General features: G+C 43.3%; 1 protein-coding gene across 4 annotated transcripts in view; it reads left to right on the top strand.

The window, feature by feature from the left end:
• CNMD (chondromodulin) overlaps positions 1–21,277 on the top strand; it is a gene marked incomplete at both ends in the record, with an annotated part of 31,668 nt that extends 10,391 nt beyond the window's left edge. For 2 of the 4 annotated variants that reach the window (XM_080689648.1, XM_080689647.1), the window contains 4 exons: positions 5,075–5,188; positions 10,461–10,614; positions 15,854–16,020; positions 21,065–21,277. In XM_080689648.1, coding sequence (XP_080545774.1) covers positions 5,075–5,188; positions 10,461–10,614; positions 15,854–16,020; positions 21,065–21,277 — 648 coding nt within the window. Of the gene's footprint in view, positions 1–5,074; positions 5,189–10,460; positions 10,615–15,841; positions 16,021–21,064 lie in introns of all 4 variants that reach the window. The other 2 variants (XM_080689646.1, XM_080689645.1) reach the window with 1 other exon arrangement.
• Between the last annotated feature and the right edge of the window lie 231 nt (positions 21,278–21,508).

The raw sequence follows: 21,508 nt of genomic DNA, 5'->3' as shown, positions 1-21,508 counted from the left end.
GACTCCCACACACACATCATTCAATCCAGAACAAAATTGAACAGCTATAATATGCCACAGTATCAAGATATGCAAAGGGAGCCACAAAGACAAGTAAGAAAAGATCCATCTCTCTCAAGGTGTCCATGTATCAAGAAGACCCTTTGGAAAATTTTTTTAATCCCAAACCTATATATCTGTTTTATGATCTTTGGGTTCTTTCTAATAATGGTATTGATTGTGTTTTGTTCTCATAGACCAACAGGGCCACAAATATTTTATAAACTGATCAATTCCCTTTGATAGCTTCCACATCTCTCTAAGTCAGGACTGGTGAGTAGAACATTTTTTTGATGGATAGTACCTGTTATGGTTTTAAACAAGCCTGGACTCTTGAAACCACATGAATCAGCCTCTCTGGTCATGCACTATTACTTTCTCCTCCATTTTAAACCATCAGTCAAATTCAGGAAGTATTGACTGAGGCTTACTGTGTGCTAGGGATGGTGCTCATCTTGGGGGACAAGTGTCAAAGACCACTGACACTCAGGCAAACACACACACACACACACACACACACACACACACACACACACACACGGTGCCAGGTCCACCAGGGAGACATGCTGTGATGTGCTGGGACCATAGTACATGGCATGCCAGAGTCATCACTGCCCATTTGGGGCTCTGAACAGGTTTGAGAGGGGTAACAACCATGGAATCAGGTTCTGAGGAATGATATGACTTTCAACCAGCAGAGAGGAAGGTGCACGAAGGAAGGAATAGGAAGAATATCAAACACTAAAGTACAGTACTGCCAGGATTGGTGGTGAATGCCTGTAATCTCAGTACTTGGGTGGCCAAGACAGGAGGATTGCAGGTTCATGGCCAGCCTCAGCTACTTAAGGTGAGGCCCTCTGTAACTTAAGGAGACCTTGTCTCAAAATAATAAATAATTAAATAAAATAGGGCCTGGGTGGTATAGCTCAGAGGTAGAACACCCCTATATTCAATTCCCAGTACCATACACACACACACACACACACACACACACACACACACACACACACACACACACACCTCCAGTACTGCTACAGTGTGCTTCGTTGAAAAAGGGGACACAATAGGGACACAATGGAGATGTAGTTGAGGCCAGATTAAAACAGATTCTGAACTGTAAGTGAATAGTCTCTCCTGTTTGCTTGGTACTCCACCAAGATTTTAATAGAACCTAACCAAGAAAAAAGAACTCCAAGAGAAAATAGCACTAAAAAGAAGCTTAGTACCTTCAGACACAAAACCATGTTAATTCATAGCTCATGAGTTATAGTCTAGAAGGCTATACTCTCACCACCATCTGTGCTGTTGGTTTGAGCCAAGCCTCTCAGACCCATTCAAATAACAAAAATTCTGTTTAGAAATTAAAAGAATATACTGGTACATATACAGATATTCATTGTACATTTCTTTAACTTGTGAATATTTGAAACTTATCATTTAAAGAGCTGGGAGGAAAAAAGGATAGCATAACCTACCAAAGTAGGTAGGTTATTGATTTCACAAATCAATATAGCCCCCAACTTTAACATAAAGGAAAAACAAAATGAAGGTAATCTCTAGTAAAATATGTAAATGTTCAGCTAGATGCATTAGAAGACACAATAAAGGGAAGGCATACACTGGTAGCTGGATGACTATCAACCCACAGCCTGAATGCAGATGGACACCAGCATGTTTGGGGAATTAGATTTTGTATAATTTTCTCAAACAAGAAACATATTTACCTATTCCTCTTCATTTTCACAGCGATTGCATTTCTAGGAAATTCATTATATATGAAAACTATGCCCCAAATCACTGATGATATGTAAAATGGTGTTAGGTTCTAGGTGCAAATACCTACAAACAGCTTTATCGTTGGACCCAGCATCACTGAACACTGCCCACTCAGGCCATGAGCACCTCAATCTTTATGACAGAAGAGGACTCCTTCAAAGATTTCTAGAATGCTCTTTGGAGGTGGGGCTCCCTGCCTCCTTGAGAGCCCTCTGGAGTCTCGAGTGAGTTGAGATGCCCTAGAAAGAAGAAAATATGCAGCTAAGACAGGATTACCTGACAGACTTGATAAAAGGATTTTTGAAATCTTCACTCGTTGCCTCTACTAGTGAATCTCTTAATTATCACCAGCTTCTAAGGCCTTGTTTATTTGCAAAAGCAGGGGTTTTGCATGGCTTTCTTGTGCTTCTTTTAGTTCCCTTTCTGTTTAATCTCTTAATGTATCTGGCCTCTTGATGCAGACTGGGAGCTAGACATGGTGGTTAATATGTGTGAATTCTCTCCCACTGGTCCCTTCCCTTTGGGGTTTTCAGTGCTCTCTGCAGTGTGCACGCTGTCAGAACTAGCTCAGTCCTAGATCCGCATTTGTGCTGTTGAACTTTCAGTGGAATCATTGCTCTCCTTGGGGGGGCACAGTGTCTCCTCCCACACATCTCACATCTGGAGGTACAGCAGTGTTTGAAGTTTAGAGAACGTGCATCTCACAGGGAGGCAGTCTTCTCCCTCCCCTGCCTTCCGCTTGGCAAACAAGAAGTCCTAGATTCACATGCAGAATAAGCGAAGCAGAACTTAGGGAGAGGGCATAGCAGAGAGCAGTGGTTCTCAGAGTGTGTTCCTCAGGCCACCAGCAGGGCAGCATCCCAGAGCTTACTAGAAGGGCAAGTTTTTGACCTACCGAACTGGGAAATCTGGAGGTGGGACCCAACCCAGTGCCATCTGATTTGGATACAAGTAAGCATGCATGAGCCATTGGTCCGGAAGAAAACTTGAGTCCAAATTTTAACTATTTAAATGACTATTGCAGTCCTTTAAAAACGAAGGTACCCCGAGTAAGTTCCTATTGCCCTAAGCTGGTGGCCCTCAACTCTGGCTGTATATTATGAATACCTGATGAGCTTTTAAGACTCTTAATGCCAATCTCAAGGGCACAAGGGTGGGGCAGCCTGTGTGTTCTGAAAATCTGTCCAGGAGAGTCTGATGCCTGAGACTCTAGTCAGCCTTGGGGCTGCTCTTCTGTGGCCCTGCCCCTGCCTCTTCTGAGTGACACCCAGGGCCAGGAGAAATAGGTGAAATGTTGTGTCTGCGAAGGTGGCCAGTTGGCGCTTCTCCTCCCCAAGGCACCGATCTGTTACCCCCAGCTTCTGTAGAGCTCCTGAGCTTGAATAAGGGAGAACCTTCCATCAATCTCCTCCAGGTTGACACACATTTTATCTTCATTCTTAATTTAAAAGGAGTGACTTAGCCAGGCACAGGGGTACACGCTGTAACCCAGGTTCTGAGGAGGCTGGGATAGGAGGATTACAAGTTTGAGGCCAGTCTCAGCAACTTAGTGAGACCGTTTCAAAAAAAGGGGGGGGGCTGGGGGTGTAGCTTGGAGGTAGAATGCCTCGTGCTTGGGAGGCTGAGCTAGGGTTGCAGGTTCGACACCAGCTTCAACAATTTAAGACTCTCTGCAACTTAATGAGACCTTGTTCCAAAATAAAAATAAAATAAAATAAAAAGGCTCTGATGGCACATGCTACTTGTAATCCCAATACTTGGGAGACTGAGACAGGAGGATTATTGGCTTGAGGACAGCTTCAGCAAGTAGTGAGAACCTCATCAACCTAGCAAGACTGTTTAAAAAAAAATTGGGGTTGGGATGTAGTTCAGAGATTAAATGCCCCTGGAGTCCAATCCCAGTACCAAAATAAAAATAAAAAGGGGCTGGAGGGAGTATAGCTTGAAAGTAGAATGGCCCTGGGTTCAATCCCCAGTACAAAAAAAAAAAAAAAAAAAAAAAAAGACTGAACTCCTGAGCTAGGATCCAGAGATTCCCACACGTTTTTCTCCTCCGTTCCTTAGCACTGACCCTGGAGCCAGTTCCAAATAATCCCGATGTCGTCTTGACACACAGAAGTTGTCAAGGTTCAGGCTTGTGGTGGTCATGCCATTATTATGGCATAAAATGTGTATGACCTTTAAGGATGGTTTTGGCCACTCATTTATCATGAAACTAAACCCCACAGAGTGAAAGGAAATACTGCAGGGACAGAACATACAGTTAGCCCTTGTGTCCTCTGTGGTAGCAGCAGAGCGGATCTGTCACCTAAGCTGGGGCCTTGTGGCCAATTTTCCCTCGAGGTTGGTCCCCAGGCAGACACTAAAACACTGTTTATATCTCACAGGAGACAAAAACAAAGCATCCAAGTTCTTGGGTGAGGTTTAGGAGCAGGATTCAGCTCCCAGTGCCATGGGAAACCCTTCTGTTTACTTTGGACTCAGTTACCTAGGAAAATTCAGAATTAATGGAATTAATTTGGAGGAAGGTGGTGCTGAGGATTGAACCCAGGGGCATTCTACCTCTGAACTAGGTCCTAGCCCTTATTTTGTTTTTCATTTTGAAATAGGTTCTCACTAAGTTGTTGAGGGCCTCGTTAAATTGCTAAGGCTGGCCTCGAACCTGCGATCCACCTGTCTCAATCTCACAAGGATTAGAGGTGTGCACCATCATGCCTGGATTAATGGAATTACTGAGTTTGACCAACATCTTTTAAAAACCTTTGTAGGATCACCAAAAATAAAAAATAATAAAAGATTCAGATGCTGCTCCAAGAAGCTTGTAATTAAATAAGCAGTGTAGGCTAAGTGCCTAATGAGAAATAGAGCTGAGAGGGCTCATGGGAAGTGGAGGCAGGAGCGAGCTTGAAGGTTTAGAAAAGGTGGCAACTCATCTGGCCTGGGGCATAGAGGGGGGTCACTAACAAACTCCTCAGCTCCCATGTCACTCCTGGTGGTCACCTCTGCTGACTGTGCTGCCTCACTGTCCCGTCAGTCTTGTCCTCTTTCTTAGGCTTATCTTCTTTATAACACTTATTTCTCCCTGACTTTCTTTTATTATTGGTAAATAATGATAAAAGGGGTAAATTCCGTAAGAGAAGGGATTTTATGTCTTGTCCAGCCCTATTCCCAACACCTGGAATGGTCCCTGGGCAGAACAGACAGTAAGTTGAATAAATGAATGGATGGATGTATGGATGGACACACTTTTGTCTCGCAGGGCATCACAGGGATTCGTTTCGCAGGAGGAGAGAAGTGCTACATCAAAGCGCAGGTGAAGGCTCGTGTTCCTCAAATGGGCGCCGTGACCAAACAAAGCATCGCCTCAGAGCTGGTGGGTACCCATTGTGTCCACGGGCATTGCCTGGAAACTCTCGGCTCTCTAGTTCCTTTATAGATTCAAGACCAGAACCTAGGTTTTATTTCTTTTCTTCTAAAGGAGTCTGAACTGGTTTTGTCCTACTGGGTTCCAGGGATCATTCTTACATGATTTAGCATATTTAAAAGTTGTGGAAGCTGTATTTTACAGTGCATAAAGAGACTTGGTGCTCACATGCGCCCCTCCTCACACCTTTTTTTTCTGGTGATTGAACCCAAGAACATTCTACTTCCAAGCCCTATTTTATTTTTTTATTTTGAAACAAGGTCTCATTAAGTTGCTGAGGCTGACCTCAAACCTACAATCCTTCTGTCTCAGGCCCAAGCAATGGACCATATTTGTCTCGTGTTAGCATACTATCTGATTAGTGATTAAGACCCCACAGTAAAGATAAAGACTCCAGAAGAGAGCCTCTTAAGCCTTCTAAGGGGCCTCAGAAGCCTTCTTAGCCTCAGCTTGACAATGTAGGATTTCCTCCAAATATTCTGGGTAGCTGGCCAATGGGAAGCTGTAACAGGGTGCACTTCCCGCGGGCCAGCTGGCTGCATCAGGAGGGGTTCTAACTTGTGCTCAACACTGAGCTGCGGTGGCTCCCCGCAACCTCTTTTCTATAGTTCAAGCCAATGAAGCTATAGGAGCCCTCTCTAAGTCCTTTTCTATGTGTCAGTTTATGAGTTCTTTTAACATAACTTCCATAGTAACTTACTTTTAAGACTTGCATAGAGTTCTAAAGACACATTTAACAATATCTTACATTTTTATGATACTTTTGGCATCTTACAAAGAGGTCACACCATTATCATCTTCTGTTTGAGTTGCAGCCAGTATAAGAAAACAGACTTTTAGCCGGGCATGGTGGCTCACACACTTGTAATCCCAGCATTTGGGAGGCTGAGACAGGAGGATCATGGTTCGTGGACAGCCTCAGCTACCTAGAGAAGCCCTCTGCAACTTAGTGAGACCCTGTTTCAAAAGAAAGAATAATAGGGCTGGGGGTATAGTTCAGAGGTAGAATGCCCGTGAGTTCCACCCCCAGTACAAGAAAGAAAAGAAAGAAAGAAAGAAAGAAAGAAAGAAAGAAAGAAAGAGAGAGAGAGAGAAAGGAGGGAGGGAGGGAGGAAGGAGGAAGGAAGGAGGAAAAAGAAAAGAAAACAGACTCTGGAGTCAGAAAAACATGGGTTCAAATCTCAGCTCTGATACTTGCTATGGAAGTGGCTTTACCTTGTTGAGTCTCACTGACTGTGAGGCTCATCATGTGTGGTGAATGGAAGTCTGCTGCTCATTATCATTAATTTTATTATGATGCCTCTGAGCCTCCCTGTATCCTTTGGAGGGAAGGGAAGCAAACACCAACTCCCTCGAGGCAAAAGAGGGAAGGTGACAGGAGCAAAGGCACCTGGAAACCGTTTATTGTTTGCCCCCACAGGAGCAGCAGCAGGCTCTGTCTCCAAACAAAACAAAGGATAAGTTAAAAACAAACCTGTGAAGCTGGGAACTTGGGAGGCTGAGACAGGAGGATCTCAGGTTCAAAGCCAGCCTCAGCTACTACTTAGTGAGGCCCTCTGCAACTCAGTGAGACACTGTTTCAAAATAATTAAAAAATAGAGCTGGAGCCATGTGTGGAGCCAGGCATGGTGGCGCTTGTAATCCCTGCTCTTGGGAAGCGGAGATAGGAGGATCGCGCAGGTTCAAAGCCAGCACGCTGGCTTAAGAGACCCTGTTTCCAAATTTTAAAAAAACATAAAAATAGGTCTGGGAGTGTAGCTCGGATGTAGAAGGGTTTCCAGGAAACCCAGTACCACCAAAAAAAAAAAAAAAAAAAAAAAAAAAAAATTTAAAAATTAAAGAATAGAGCTGGAGGTATAGCTCAGAAGTAGAATGCCCCTGAGTTCCATCCCCAGTACTATGCGCGCGCGCGCGCGCGCACACACACACACACACACACACACAGAGCTGGTGTATAGCTCAAAGGCAAGCCCCTGGTTTCAATCCCCAGTACAAAAAAATAAAAAATAAACAACAACAACAACAAAAAAACCAAACTGTGAGTTTTGAAGGAGCTGCCATAGGCTCTGTTTTTCTCCTTCTTCCTCCCAGTTTCCCCAGTCATCCTTTGAGATGGTTTCCAGAACTCTCCTGTCCTCTTTCTCCTCTGACCACATGCCATGGTTGTTCTTTGTGAGCCTCTCAGAATTAAAGGTCATGGTCCCAATGGGAACTCATTCATGCGAGTTTAAATGTGATCCACACCTCCTATGTTGTGACCCTTGGACCATCTCTGCATGTGGCAGGGGTGGGGGCACTGGGGATTGAACCCAGAGGCTTTCTACCTCCGAACTACACCCTCAGCCCTGTTTTATTTTTATTTTGACGCAAGGTCTCACTAAGTTGTGGAGGGCCTAAGTTGCTGAAGCTGGCTACAAATCCGTAATCCTCCTGTGTCAGCCTCCCAAGTACTGGGATTGCAGTCATGCACCGACTCGTCTGATGCATTACCATTATTTTTTTATAGTTGTACCATTCAGTTTGATATGAAGATTTTAATAAACTATAATCCTTTTCATATTTCTCATTCATGGACATAGAACTCCTCCTGGCTTGCTTCCACAAGGACCAGCTCCCAACCATAGTTTACCCAGGTCTAATCCTTTTCATGTTTTTCAAAAATAATACTTTTGTCACTGTAGAAAATTTAGGAAATACATAAAAGTATAGAGAAGAAAATCACTCCCAATTATATAGTCCACAGATAATGTTAACATTTGGGTGGGTTTTTCACGTATGTGTATATGTGATTTTTTTTTTTTTTTTGCAGTACTGGGGATGTTACCCAGAGGCATTTGACCTTCAAGTTATACCCCAGCCCAATTTTTTTATTCTTTATTTTGAAACAGGGCCTCACTGAGTTGCAAAGGGCCTTATTAAGTAGCTGAGACTGTCCGTGAACCTGGATCCTCCAGTCTCAGCCTCCCGAATGCTGGGATTACAAGCGTGCGCCACCACGCCCGGCTGTATGATATTCTTTTCATAAGTAAAATTAGATTGCTATACATGCTTATGATTTTTGGGGGTGTGTGGTACTGGGGGTGGAACCCAGGGGCTTTTCTACCTCCTGGCTATACTCCCAGACTTATTTATACTTTATTTGGAAACAGGGTCTCACTAAGTTGTTGAGAGCCTCACTCAGTAGCTGAGGCTGGCTTCGAACCTGTGTGATCCTCCTGTCTCAGCCTCCTAAGCACGAGGATTACAAGCGTGCACCACCATGCCTGGCTACATGCTTATGATTTTAACTTAAATTTAGTTCTTACACAATGTAGATTATAATGTATTATAGATCACCACTGATTATAACCTTCTTTTATTCTTGAATACTTCAGATATCTCCAATTTTTCACTATTTCAAATAATAATTTAAAAACTATTTCTTGAATGAAATAATAATTCACAGCTGGGTGCACCTGTAATTCCAGTACTTGGGAGGCTGAAGCAAAAGGAGTATAAATTCGAGGCCTGTCTCAAATAAAGTAGAGCAAAAAATAAAAAGGGCTGGGGGTATAACTCAGTCATAAAACACCCCTGGGTTCAATCAGCAGTTACACACACACACACACACACACACACACACACACACACACACTTTACTGTGATGAATATTTTTGTATTTCAATCTTTGTACCTGATTCTTAGGCTATAGAGATAGGTTATTCATTCTGTTTTAGTTTCACCATGGTGGACCCACTGATGAACAAAAACCAATTCAGACAATACACTTGTGTGAACTGCGCATGTGCTCTGCTGTCACTAGCAAATACCTTCACTCGGAGTAACTTGAACAAGGAGGGACTTGTTTCTCTCCACAGTAAGCAGTGCAGCGGTCAGCAGCCGCGGGCACTTGCTCTGTGGCCAGCATCCCTGTGATTCTTACTTTTTTCTTGACTTCCAGCATTACACAACCTCTTCCTTAGTCACAAAGAGCTTGAGCAGGGCCAACCAGGACCTAACTTTGCTCAGGAGAAGCAGGCCTCTCATATTTCAGCCTTGCTCTCAGTGGCCAGCACTGGCCGGCCAGGCAGCTCTGGCCACTGGAGACTTTGGGAAAGCAGGTGTCTGCCGTGGCACTGGGCACATGGCTGCCTCTGACAAAAGTAGACTGTGTGGTAAGGAAGGGAAAGCTTGAGTAGTCAACTAAAAGTATGTGCCCCAAGATTTATTTAACACGCTCAGCTTCGAGGATGCATCTACACACATTATCCCAATCATCCCCCTCGTCCACACACTGTGATGGGGCAGATTTATGCACCACTGGCTCTCATAAATTTCTCATCAGTTTGGTACAACTTTAAAAAGCTACTGTACTCAAAGAGCATTCATTTTTTGGATGGAGCCATTTAATTTAAGGTAAATAACTGGATTACCTGAGCGTTAGCTCCCTCCAATAACTTTAAGTTGTTTTAATGCAACCATAAGCCTGAGGGAGAAAGCATAAATGAAGTGCTGCTTTTAGCTGGAAGAAGGAGAAAACATTTTAATTTCTCCAACCTACTGCAAACTAATAAATACATGAAAGGAACAACCTGGCAAAAATAAATTCGTCTCCTGGGTTATCAAACCGTCCTCTGCATCTCACTGTAGAAGAAAATCCAGGGTTTAGCTTTGAAATCTCAGTGGTGTGCTCGATGTGAGGAACATCTGAAATATGTTTCATTATAGCTGAGAAATGGGGAAATGGTTTATGTTAAATAATACTTTGAACTGGAAACATTAAAGAACCAATCACTTGCTTTTTCTTTTGTTGTTTGGAAGCTGCAGAACAAAACCCCCAAAGATTTTTTCACTTCAAATGAAGGGTTCCTCTCTCCTTTATAGGATTGCAGGGTCTGTTCAATTGCTTTCCCTCAAAAAAACATCTTTGATCGAAAACATCAGATTAACCTAAATCTCAAAGTTGGTATCAAGTAATTTTCACTTCGACTCAGAACACGATGGTTTACACATTACAGCTATGCAGAGGCAGGGCCCCTGGAGGAGTGTGCTCCTCATTGTGAGGCGAGCCACAAAGAGACTGGAACATACACACACACACACACACACACACACACACACACACACACACACACTTTTTGTAAACTTTCATAAGGCAAAATAACCTTTTAGCAATGCATGGCTCACTATGAAGCATATACACTGCCCTCTTTGCTCAAGTGCATTTCATTTTTACTTACAGGAAGGAAAGATCATGCCAGTTAAATATGAAGAAAATTCTCTTATCTGGGTGGCTGTCGACCAGCCTGTGAAGGACAACAGCTTCTTGAGTCCTAAAGTCTTAGAACTCTGTGGTGACCTCCCTATCTTCTGGCTTAAACCTACATATCCAAAAGGTAACACTTTAAGTCAGGCGTGGTGGTGCACGCTTATAATCCTAGTACTTGGGAGGCTGAGACAGGAGGATCGCAGTTTCAAAGCCAGCCTCGACAATTTAGCGAGGCCCTCTGCAACTTAGTGAGACCCTGTTTCCAAATAAGAAATAAAATTGGGCTGGGAGTTTAGCTCAGTGATAAAATGCCTCTGGGTTCAATCTCTGATGCCAAAAAAAGAAGAGAGAGAGAGAGGGAGGGAGGGAGGGAGGGAGGGAGGGAGGGAGGTAGGTAGGTAACACTTCAGGTTTGCTAAGGGTTCTTAGAATTATTTTCCCTGTTCCTGCCAGGTCCCTCCCAGCCCTCCACCTGCCTGAGCCTGTAAGGAGGAAGATAAAATCAGGATGCATGTGGTGGTATCTTTGTAATTAGCATGGAAAACACAGTAGGAGAGCTGTGACTTCGATGTGGAAAGGAAGGAGGAATAGGGTTGACAGGGTGTGGACAGGAAGACAGAATGCCACAGCATTACCTGCAGCTTATATTTATGACCTTCCCACTTCGTCCCACACTGCCCCTTCATCTCAGTTGTTTGCACCTTCCAACTTTACATTTTTTTTTATTCCTAAGGCATAGAATCAAGGGACTAAGAAGTTGTCGTACTACCGAATCTTTATGATGTTCAAACCTAGAATTATGGGACATCCGGAAGGTGCTGTGGGTAGAGGCTAAGATTCTTTAAGTTCCAGGCTTGAGCATCAGCTTCCAAGTCTGGAGAAAACAGATGCAGGGTCCCTGGGGGCTCAGAGCTAGGTTGGAGCACATCTTTAAGCTATTTCCAAGTGACAAAGGGTGAACCCAGTGGGCCTTGCTCATTCCTCGAGCTTCTCCCATCCCCAGAGGGTCTCTGGCTTCAATTCTATAGCAGTCACCACGATGGCCTCCCCATGATCTACTCTGTAGTTCTGGCTCAAGTGTGTGTGTGGGGAAAAAAGACCTTTCTGCTAGCATAGCTGAGATTTGGTGAGACCCTGTTTCAAAATAAAAAATAAAATAGGGCTGGTGGGGTGGGGGGAGCTCAGAGGTAGAATGCCCCTGAATTCAACCCCTAGTGCCAAAAAATAAATAAAATAAAAGCCACTGGGCTTGGTGAGTCTGGGCAGGGGAGTAGAATGGGTAGTTAGCACTTAATAGGTAGTTTCAATGTTTTAGGGATGGTGGTGACAGCTGTGCAGCATGTGTATGTACTTGATGCTACTGAATGGTGTGTGCATTTAAAAATGGTTAAAATGAGCCGGGCGTGGTGGGCACGCTTGTAATCCCAGCATTCGGGAGGCTGAGACAGGAGGATCGCGGTTCGCAGACAGCCTCAGCTACTTAGTGAGGCCCTTTGCAACTCAGTGAGACCCTGTTTCAAAATAAAGAATCAAGCCGGGCGTGGTGGCGCACGCTTGTAATCCCCGCGCTTGGGAGGCAGAGACAGGAGGATCGCGCAGGCGTAAGAGACCCTGTTTCAAAAATATAAAATAGGTTTGGGAGTGTAGCCCGGAGGTAGAAGGGCTTCCAGGAACCCCAGTACCACAAAAATAAATAAATAAATAAATAAATAATCAAAAATAGGGCAGGGGAGCCGGGCATGGTGGCGCACGCTTGTAATCCCCGCGCTTGGGAGGCGGAGACAGGAGGATCGCGCAGGTTCGAAGCCAGTCATGCTGGCTTAAGAGACCCTATTTCAAAAATATAAAATAGGTCTGGGAGTGTAGCCCGGAGGTAGAAGGGCTTCCAGGAACCCCAGTACCACCAAAAAAAAAAAAAAATAGGGCAGGGGGTGTATGTGGCTTGGAGGCAGAATGCCTCTGGGTTCCATCCCCAGTACTGCAAAGATAAACAAATGAATAAATAATAAAATAAAAAGGTGAAAATGGGAGGTTTTGCTTTTTTTTTAACCTTTATTAAAATAATACCCCACCAAACTGGGTGTGGCAGTGCACAGGTGTGATTCTAATATTTGGAATATTCGGGAGGCTAAGACAGGAGGAGGTTTGAGGCCAGTCTCAGCAATTTAGTGAGACCCTGTTTCTTTCAAAATAAAAAAAGGTCTGTGGTGTAGCTCAGAGGTAGAATGCTCCTAGGTTCAATCCCTAGTACCATAAATAAAATAAACACTACCCACCAGCCTGAGAAAGTAGAGGCTTCTGATCCTACCATGACTAACTTATTCATATGGTTCACAAGAACTGTTCTAACCCAAGGTTGAGCGGAGATGATACTCTCCAGGCCAGCCCAGGCCAGCCCAGGCCAGGCCAGGGGGATCCAAGGTGCAAGCCGCCAGCAGTGGCAGCCTGGGACAGCGAGCCAAGAAGGATCCAAAGGCCATGTGTGAGCTTGGTAAATGAATACCCTGTCAGCAAGTGGTGTGCCTCACTAAGGGGCTGGAGGGCAGCTGCCTAGTGAGCTGTGCTTTGCTGTTAATGCTTTCCCTGCGGCCTGCTTATCACAAAGTTCTACATGGCTTGCCGAGGCCACTTTCCATTCCCAATCCGCATTTTTTTCCAGTGGGCCTTCTTGCTTCCCACCATCCAGAAGCCATAATCTCTGCCAGTCAAGACAAGACCCTCCCTTACTGCTACCACACAGAGCTCCTCCTAATCTGGCCTGTTTCAGGACAAGCCTTTATTTATTTATTTATTTATTGTACTGTAAATCTAACTCTGGAGCATTCTACCTCTAAGGTACACCCCAGCCCTTATTTTTTATATTTTTTACTTGGAAATAGAGTCTCTTAAACCAGTGAGGCTGGCTCCGAACCAGCGCAATCCTCCTTTCTCCGCCTCCCAAGCACGGGGATTACAAGCGTGCACCACCACGCCCGGCTCCAGCCCTTATTTTGAAACAGGGTCTCGCTATGTTGCTGAGGCTGGCCTCAAACCTGCAATCCCCCTGCTTCAGCTTCCCAAGTACTGGGATTATAGGCTACCATGACAGGTAAGGACAAACCTCTTACCCAGATAATTCACTCATTCCACAAACATTTAGAAAGGCCTATCATGTGCCATATAACTTGTTCTAGGTTTTTGAGGTGCATCAGTAAACCAATAGACAAAAATGCCCTCAAGGAGTTTCACACTGCAACAAGAGCAAGTAAGCATTAATTTAAAATAAGAAAATTGAGCCAGTGTGTGATGGAGCATACCTGTTCAATCTTTGCCAACAAGTGTTAGGGTAAGTGCTCATCTTCCTAATCTACAGATGCAAAAACTAAGGTTCACAGAATATTTTTTTTTGGAACTGGGGGTTGGACCCAGGGGCATTCTACCTCCGAGCTATACCCCAGCCCTATTTTTTACTCTTAATTTGGAAACAGGGTCTCACTAAGTTGTGGAGGTCCTCACAAAGTAGCTGAGGCTGGCCATGAACCTGCAATCCTCTTGTCTCAGCTTCCCAAGTACTGGGATTACAAGGGTGCACTACCACACCCCACTGAGGTCATTTAGCTAAGTTAAAAAAATGGAGCTGTGAACTGAACCCAAGTTTCCCTGATACTTCTCCAACTGAACTATCTGTGGATGCCATCTATAGCTTTAAAGTACATCTAAACCTTCATCAATAACGGGACGATATAGTCATCATTACTGGACATTTGAGTGCTTATTATCTGCCAAGTGGGTGCTAAAACCTTTAGATAAAGATTTTCATTAATCACCTCATTATCTTAACTAGATGCGATCACACCCATCTAACAGATGAAGACGCCGTGGCTCAGGGAGATACCAAAGCACATGTTGTGTGGCACTTTCCATCTTTGCTACCTGGCGTTGGCAGTGCTGCAGGACCCACGAGGCAGTGTGGAAGCCAGAGCACCGGGCGGGAGCCACACAGTGCTCATGCGGCTCCCTTCAGCCTGTGATCTTGGCCGGCTCTTGAGCCTCTCATATATAAAAGTTCTGCCTTAGCCAGCTGTGGTGGCACACACCTGTAATCTCTGTGTGTGGGAGACTGAGACAGGAAGACTGGGGTTTAAGGCCAACCTCAGCAACTTAGCAAGACCCTGTTTTAGAATAAAAAATAAAATAGAGCTCGAGGTGTAGCTTCGAGGTACAATATTCCCGGGTTCAAACCTGAGTACCAAAACAAATAAAAGTTCTGTTTTTTCTATACCATAGGAGATATATACTCAACCAAGATAATATCCCTTGCTAATTGTAAAGCTTTACACCTGTGTACTCAATCCACTAGAAATATACACTGGCTGCAGGACACAAGATCAACAGTGTTCTCAACAAATATGGGATTTATTTATTTATTTATTTATTTTTGGGTATAGCCTCAAGCCTTGAGTTATGAGGTTTCTGGCACCATCGGCTGCTCAATCAGGTCTCTTTCTGGCCATGAGCAGCATGCTGGGTTACCATCCTTGTGCCTAACACTTCATGGTCACAAGTTGGCTCTCAGAACCCTAGATATCATGTCCACATCCAAGAAGGAAAAAGACAGAAGCAGCCAAATCTGTCCTCTTTTACCAAGAAAACAAGAGTTTTCCCAAACTGCACTAGCATATTCTGCTAATGTCTCACTTGGCCACTCATAATTGCATAGGAAGCAGAGAAAACTGAAGAGTATTATATTCACTCAGGTCTCATAGTGAAGGTGGGCAAAGAAAAAGGGAGTCAGGAAGGGAGGCCCACTAGCCATCTTAAAATGTCTGCTTCAATAAGTATTAACAGCCGGTCGTGGTGGCACATGCCTGTAATCCCAGTACTTGGGAGGCTGAGAGAGAAGGATCACAAGCTCCAGGCCAATCTCGGCAACTTAGTGAGACTCTGTTCCAAAATAAATAAAAGGGATAAGGGTATAACTTGGAGGTAGAATGTTTCTACATTCAACACACAGACACAAATACACACAGACACCACAGTATTATAAAACCAAATCGCTGGCTGGGAATGGTGGCACACTCCTGTAATCCCAGTACTTGGGAGGCTGAGACTGGAGGAATCACAGATTCAAGGACAGCCTCAGCAAGTAGTGAGAATCATCAACCTATCGAGTCCCTGTTTCAAAATAAAATAATCAAATTGCATTATCTGTTTTAACTACATAGCCAAGACTCTAAAACATGCTTTATTATTACAAAAATCATCAGTACAAAAAATTAAAAGTATCTAAACATGTTTGTTATAATTTTGTTTTTCGCCCTGAAAAATGCAGGTCTAACTTCCTTAGTCATTTGTATAGAGAAATTAACTTACAGGAATTTTTGCAGATATCCAGAGGGAAAGAAGAGAAGTGTTAAGAACCATTGCTCCAGCTACCACCAGAAGAGCACGCAGCCGGCCCCGGGGCAGCCCCAGCCCTAGAAGGCCAAGTAATGAAAGCAGACCCAGCGTTCAAGAGGATGCAGAACCCTTCAACCCTGATAACCCTTACCATGTACGTATAGGTGTCCTTACGATTTGTTCAGACAAATGCCACTGAATGTTGAGCTTTCATACGGACATTTACTATTTAAATGAGTGTTACTCAATTATTTCTAAAATACATCTGCACCTATTCGGTGCAAGGTTTATAATTAAGGGTAAGAACATTTCGGCATTGCCTCTGTAGTGTAAAACCCTGGCTGGTTGGCAGCCTTCTTCAAAATGGCTTTCTGTGCTCTATTTGTCATAGGAAAATCCATGAAAACACATTCATATTGGGAACTTGATTACTTAAAAATGCCTCCAAGAGTGTGCCCTGGAGGCAACACACAGAATGGAAAGTGTTTTCTTCCCTTCTTTAATCATCCACTCAACATACATTTGTGGAGAACCTCTTTCCCAGGTCCTGTGTCCAGTCAGGCAGGAGTAACCTTTGCCCTCCGGGGCTCTCAGTCTAGTTAGGGGATAGACACCTACACAGAACACTTCAGATTGAAGTGTTGAGAATTGATGTTTGTGAAGATGACACTAAGGTATATGCCCCTTGCCTGGCTCTTCCTTTTTATTTTTTTTTAACAGGGTCTCACTATGTTGTTGCATCTTTCTGAGTTACTAAGGCTGGTCTCAAACCTGCAATCTTACTGTCTCAGCCTCACAAGTACTAAGGTTTCAGGCATGCACCACTATGGCTGGCTCCATGCACATATTTAAAAAAAAAAATCAGTACACAAGGGTTGGGATGTAGTTCAGTGAACACCTTAGATTCGATCACCAGTACCAGAAAGAAAAAGAAAAAAGGACCAAAATATACTAAGAACAAGAAAGCAAACAAAAACTAGTATACAAGGACACAATAAAAAAGGAGTTTCCAAGCCAGGCATGGTAGCGCATGCTTATAATCCCAGCATTTGGGAGGCTAAGACAGGAGGATCGCAGTTTGTGGACAGCGTCACTTAGTAAGGCCCTTTGCAATTCAGTGAGACCCTATTTCAAATAAAGAATAAAAAATAGAGCTGGAAATGTAGGTCAGAGGTAAAATGCCTCTGGGTTCGATCCCCAGTACTACAAATAACTACTACAACAACTACAAAAACAGGGTTTACAGTCAGGAGTGGTGGCACACGCTTGTAATCCCAGCATTTGAGAGAGCTGAGATAGGAGGATCACTGTTTGTGGACAGCCTCAGCTACTACCTTAGTAAGGCTCTTTGCAACTCGGTGAGACCGTTTCAAAATAAAGAATAAAAAAATAGGGCTGAGGGTACAGCTCAGAGGTAGAATGCCCCTGGGTTCCATTCCCAGTACTGCAAAGAATAAAAATAAATAAGCTGGGCGTGGTGGTGCACGCTTTTAATTCCCATGCTTGGGAGGCAGACAGGAGGATCGCGCAGGTTCAAAGCCAGCCTTGCTGGCTTAAGAGACTCTGTTTCCAAATAAAAATATAAAATAGGTCTGGGAGTGTAGCCCAGAGGTAGAAGGGTTCCATCCCCAGTACCACCAAAAATTAAATAAAATGGGAGTTTCACTCCTACCAAGACATCCTTCCCAGAGAAGCCTATTAACAATAGGTTATTGGTGACAGCTATTTCCTAATTATTGTCTATTACTATGTGCCCAGTGTCTGTGGTATTGGGAATTGAACACAAGGGCATTTTATCTCTAAACTACACCCCCAGACGTATTTTTTAAAATATGTATTTTGAACAGTCTCATTACTTGCTGAGGCTGTCATTAAACCTGTGATCCTCCCGTCTAAGCCTGACAAGTACTGGAATTATAAGTATGTACCACTAAACCTGGTTTACGCGCGTGCGCGCGCGCGCGCGCACACACACACACACACACACACACACACACACACACGGAGTCTGCTGCATCCAAGTAGATGGGAATCTTTCAATTTTTCTTTTTTTGTGTGTGTGGTACTAGGGATTGAACACAGGGCCATTCTACCTCTGAGCTACCTCCCTCCCAAACCCTAGTTTATTCTTTTATTTTTGAAGCAAGGTCTTACCAAGTTGTGGAGGATCTAAGTTGCTGAGGCTGGCTGCGGATCCATGATCCTCCTGTCTCAGCCTCCCATGTATTGGGATTACAAGGTGTGTCTGCACACCCAGCTGGAACCCTACATTTTAATGAAGGGTACTAAATTACCTTCCAAAGAATTACATCAGCTACCTATGCAAAAAGTAACAGAAGGATCCATTTAATATCTGTGTGTGTGATGCTGGGGCAGAATCAGACATACATGCTGACCATGTGCTATACCACTGAGCTATATACCCCCAGTCCCAACAAACTTTTAAAGATGTTGTCAGGTAGGCATGGTGGCACGCTTGTAATCCCAGCATTTGGGAGGCTGAGACAGGAGGATCATGGTTAGCAGACAGCCTCAGCTACTACTTGGTGAGGCCCTCTGCAACTTGGTGAGACACTGTTTCCAAATAAAGAATAAGAGGTACAATGCCCCTGGGTTCCATCCCTAGTAACACTAACTAACACACACACACACACACACACACACACACACACACACACACACACACAATATTGCCAGTCTCTTGGGTGTATAAACTTTATCTCTTGGCTGCATTTTCTATCTTTAGTTATGTGTTAAGGCTGAACATCTTTTCATGCACTAAGTCATTTGCACTTTTTTGTTTATTCTATACTGTTTCATGTGTTACCAACATTATTTTCTAGTTTATTTTATTATTTATTGGTGGTACTGGAGATTGAATGTAGGGACACCCCCAGCCTTTTCCTTTTTGAAACAGGGTCAAAGTCACAGAAGGTCTAAGTCGATCAAGTTGCTGAGGCTGGCCTCAAACCTGCGATCCTCACCTCACCCTCCCAAGTACTAGGATTACAGGCATGTGCCACTATGCCCAGCTTAGTTTATCATTTTAGAAAGACTAAGAGCAAAAGGTTATCTTCTAAATAGCCCAAGACTTATCAGAAAATTCAGGACATCATAGCACTTCATTTCCTAAGCTTATAGGATAACAAGAAAAATACAATGTGAATAGGCAAACATGATCTAATGTAGTTTATTCCCCAAGTGGCTGGGCTAGCTGATCAGTTCTGAAGATGAAGACATCAGTTCTTTATTATAGAGGAGCAAGACATGATCTCGTGCTGGTTTCAGGCCTGAGTGACCCATATTCTCTGAAAAACTCCAATTTTATCAACATCTTTTATTATATATTTTGAGCTTTAAGCAAAAATGCTTAAAAGCATTTCTTCCATGACCTGCCCTGCACATATATTCCTTTCAGGACCAATTCTAAGAATAATGACCCAAAATTTCCTCCTGATTTTTAATTCTAACAAATATTTGTTGAACCTTCAGATGAGGAAATGCCTCAACCAGCAGGCCTTTTGACCTACCCTCCCCCTGTCCCAGAGAAGTCTTGTTCCAGATGAACCTATTTCAGGAGATAAGGAAAAATTAAGAGTCTGAAGAATAAAAGAATGGAGTAAGATAGAACATATTTCAAAGACAACACTTGATTATAGGCTCTATCAGATAGCCTTAAGGGACTGCTAATTTTTTGAGTGTGATAAAGGCAGTGGGGTTGTGTAGGAAAATGTTTTTTGTGCATATACATCCTAGTGTATTAATAGGTGAAATATCACAATGCCTTCAATTCTGTTGTGTATTGCACACACACAGTACTAAGGTTTCAACCTCCGAATGCTCTACAGAGATACACCTCAGTCTTATTTCTTACTCTGTAGCACTGGATATTTACCACGAGTGTGCTACCTCTGAGTTAAGCATTCAGCCCCTTTTTATTCGGAAACAGGGTTTCACTACATTTCACAAAGCCTTGCTAAGTTGCTGAAGCTGGCCTTTGAACCCGTGATCCTCCTGTACTACAGCCTCCCAAGTACTAGGACTACAGGCATATGCTACCACACTCAGCTTCTATTTTTTATCTTGAGGCACTCTTGCTCACTTGCCCAGGTTGGCCTCAAACTTGTGATCTTATCTCAGCCTTCCATGTATTGGAATTATAGGCATACCCAAATGTCCAACTACCTTCAATTCCCTTTAAATTCATATCAGAAGCCGGATGTGGTGATACACACTTGTGGCTCAGAGGTAGAATGCTTCCTGACTTCAATTCCCATCACACAAAAAAATTTTTCACATCAGAACTTAACCTGAAAATTCTTCAGAAGAAAAAACAAGTTTAACTATTAGAAATCATCAAGTCTAGATAAGTACACTGATGTTCAAAATTCAATTTTCTCCATTTTCCAGTGTAGTTAAAAAATTTAATCCCTGCCAATTAAGACTAGTGCCCCCTCCCCTCATATATCAGAATCAGCTACCTCTGGGAAGACAATTTGAAGAGGTCCTTGGCAATATAACCCAATACTATATTAAGTGACACAGAGTCTTGACTCCTAGGAATCTTTGAAAAGGTAAACCAAATATGCAAATTGAGCAGGGAGAAGTTCTTTCCAATCTTTTAATTTCCCCAGCAATGAAAATGGAGATTTTCACTTCATCAATATAATCTTGTTTGGTAAAATTAAGGTTTCTTCGAGTATCTACATATTCGCATGGAGCCTTTCCTTGAATGTTACTCTGTCCCCATCCACATTCTGTTGCTGAAATAAAAGCAGGAGAAACAGTGACTTGGCTGTTCCAGGTCAGTGGAACGGGAACTGAAACCTGCCCTTAGCCAGTTCTTAAATGTGCACCCAAGAACCCTGAAAGCAACAAGAAATGACCAGTATTACAGTGACTTAAAATCAGCAATGGCAGAAATCCTACTTTTGATCAGAACGCTTCATTTTATTTAAAAAGGTTGAGTCACCACTGAATGGTAACCCTGGATTGTTAAAGGCACAGAGGAAAGGCAGGGTATCATTAAAAAACTCCACAACATTCTGACAGATTAGGTAGGTGAAGGTTCCTGGATGTCAGAAGAAATTCAGAATGGCAGGTTTCAAGACTGAAAATTCCTTACAGCAGATTATTTTTAAAATACCATACAACCTTCTGGTTATAAAGAAAATACAAGTAATTCTTTAATTTTACAGCAGCAGGAAGAAAGCATGACATTCGACCCTAGATTGGATCACGAAGGCATCTGCTGTATAGAATGTAGACGGAGCTACACCCACTGCCAGAAGATCTGTGAGCCCCTGGGGGGCTATTATCCATGGCCTTACAATTATCAAGGTTGCCGATCAGCCTGCAGAGTTGTCATGCCATGTAGTTGGTGGGTTGCCCGTATTTTGGGCATGGTGTGAAATCACTTCATGTACCAGGTGCTGTGAAGTAAAAACTAACTTTCCAATTGACAACCAAAGTAGCATAAGGGCATGTTGATGCTGAGGGACCACAAAGTATTTCATACTCAACCTAGTAATGTTATTCTAGGTTTTTAACAGACTTTCTCAAATTACTTCACACACTTTAGTATGTGCAAGTGTACAGAAAGGATAGTGTAACTCTACAATGCGATGCCTGTATCAGTTGCT

The sequence above is a fragment of the Muscardinus avellanarius genome, assembly GCF_963383645.1.
Source record: "Muscardinus avellanarius genome assembly, chromosome: 2".
NCBI lineage: Eukaryota > Metazoa > Chordata > Mammalia > Rodentia > Gliridae > Muscardinus > Muscardinus avellanarius.
The sequence above is the reverse complement of the archived record's forward strand: the minus strand, read 5'-3'. Positions and strand labels throughout refer to the sequence as shown.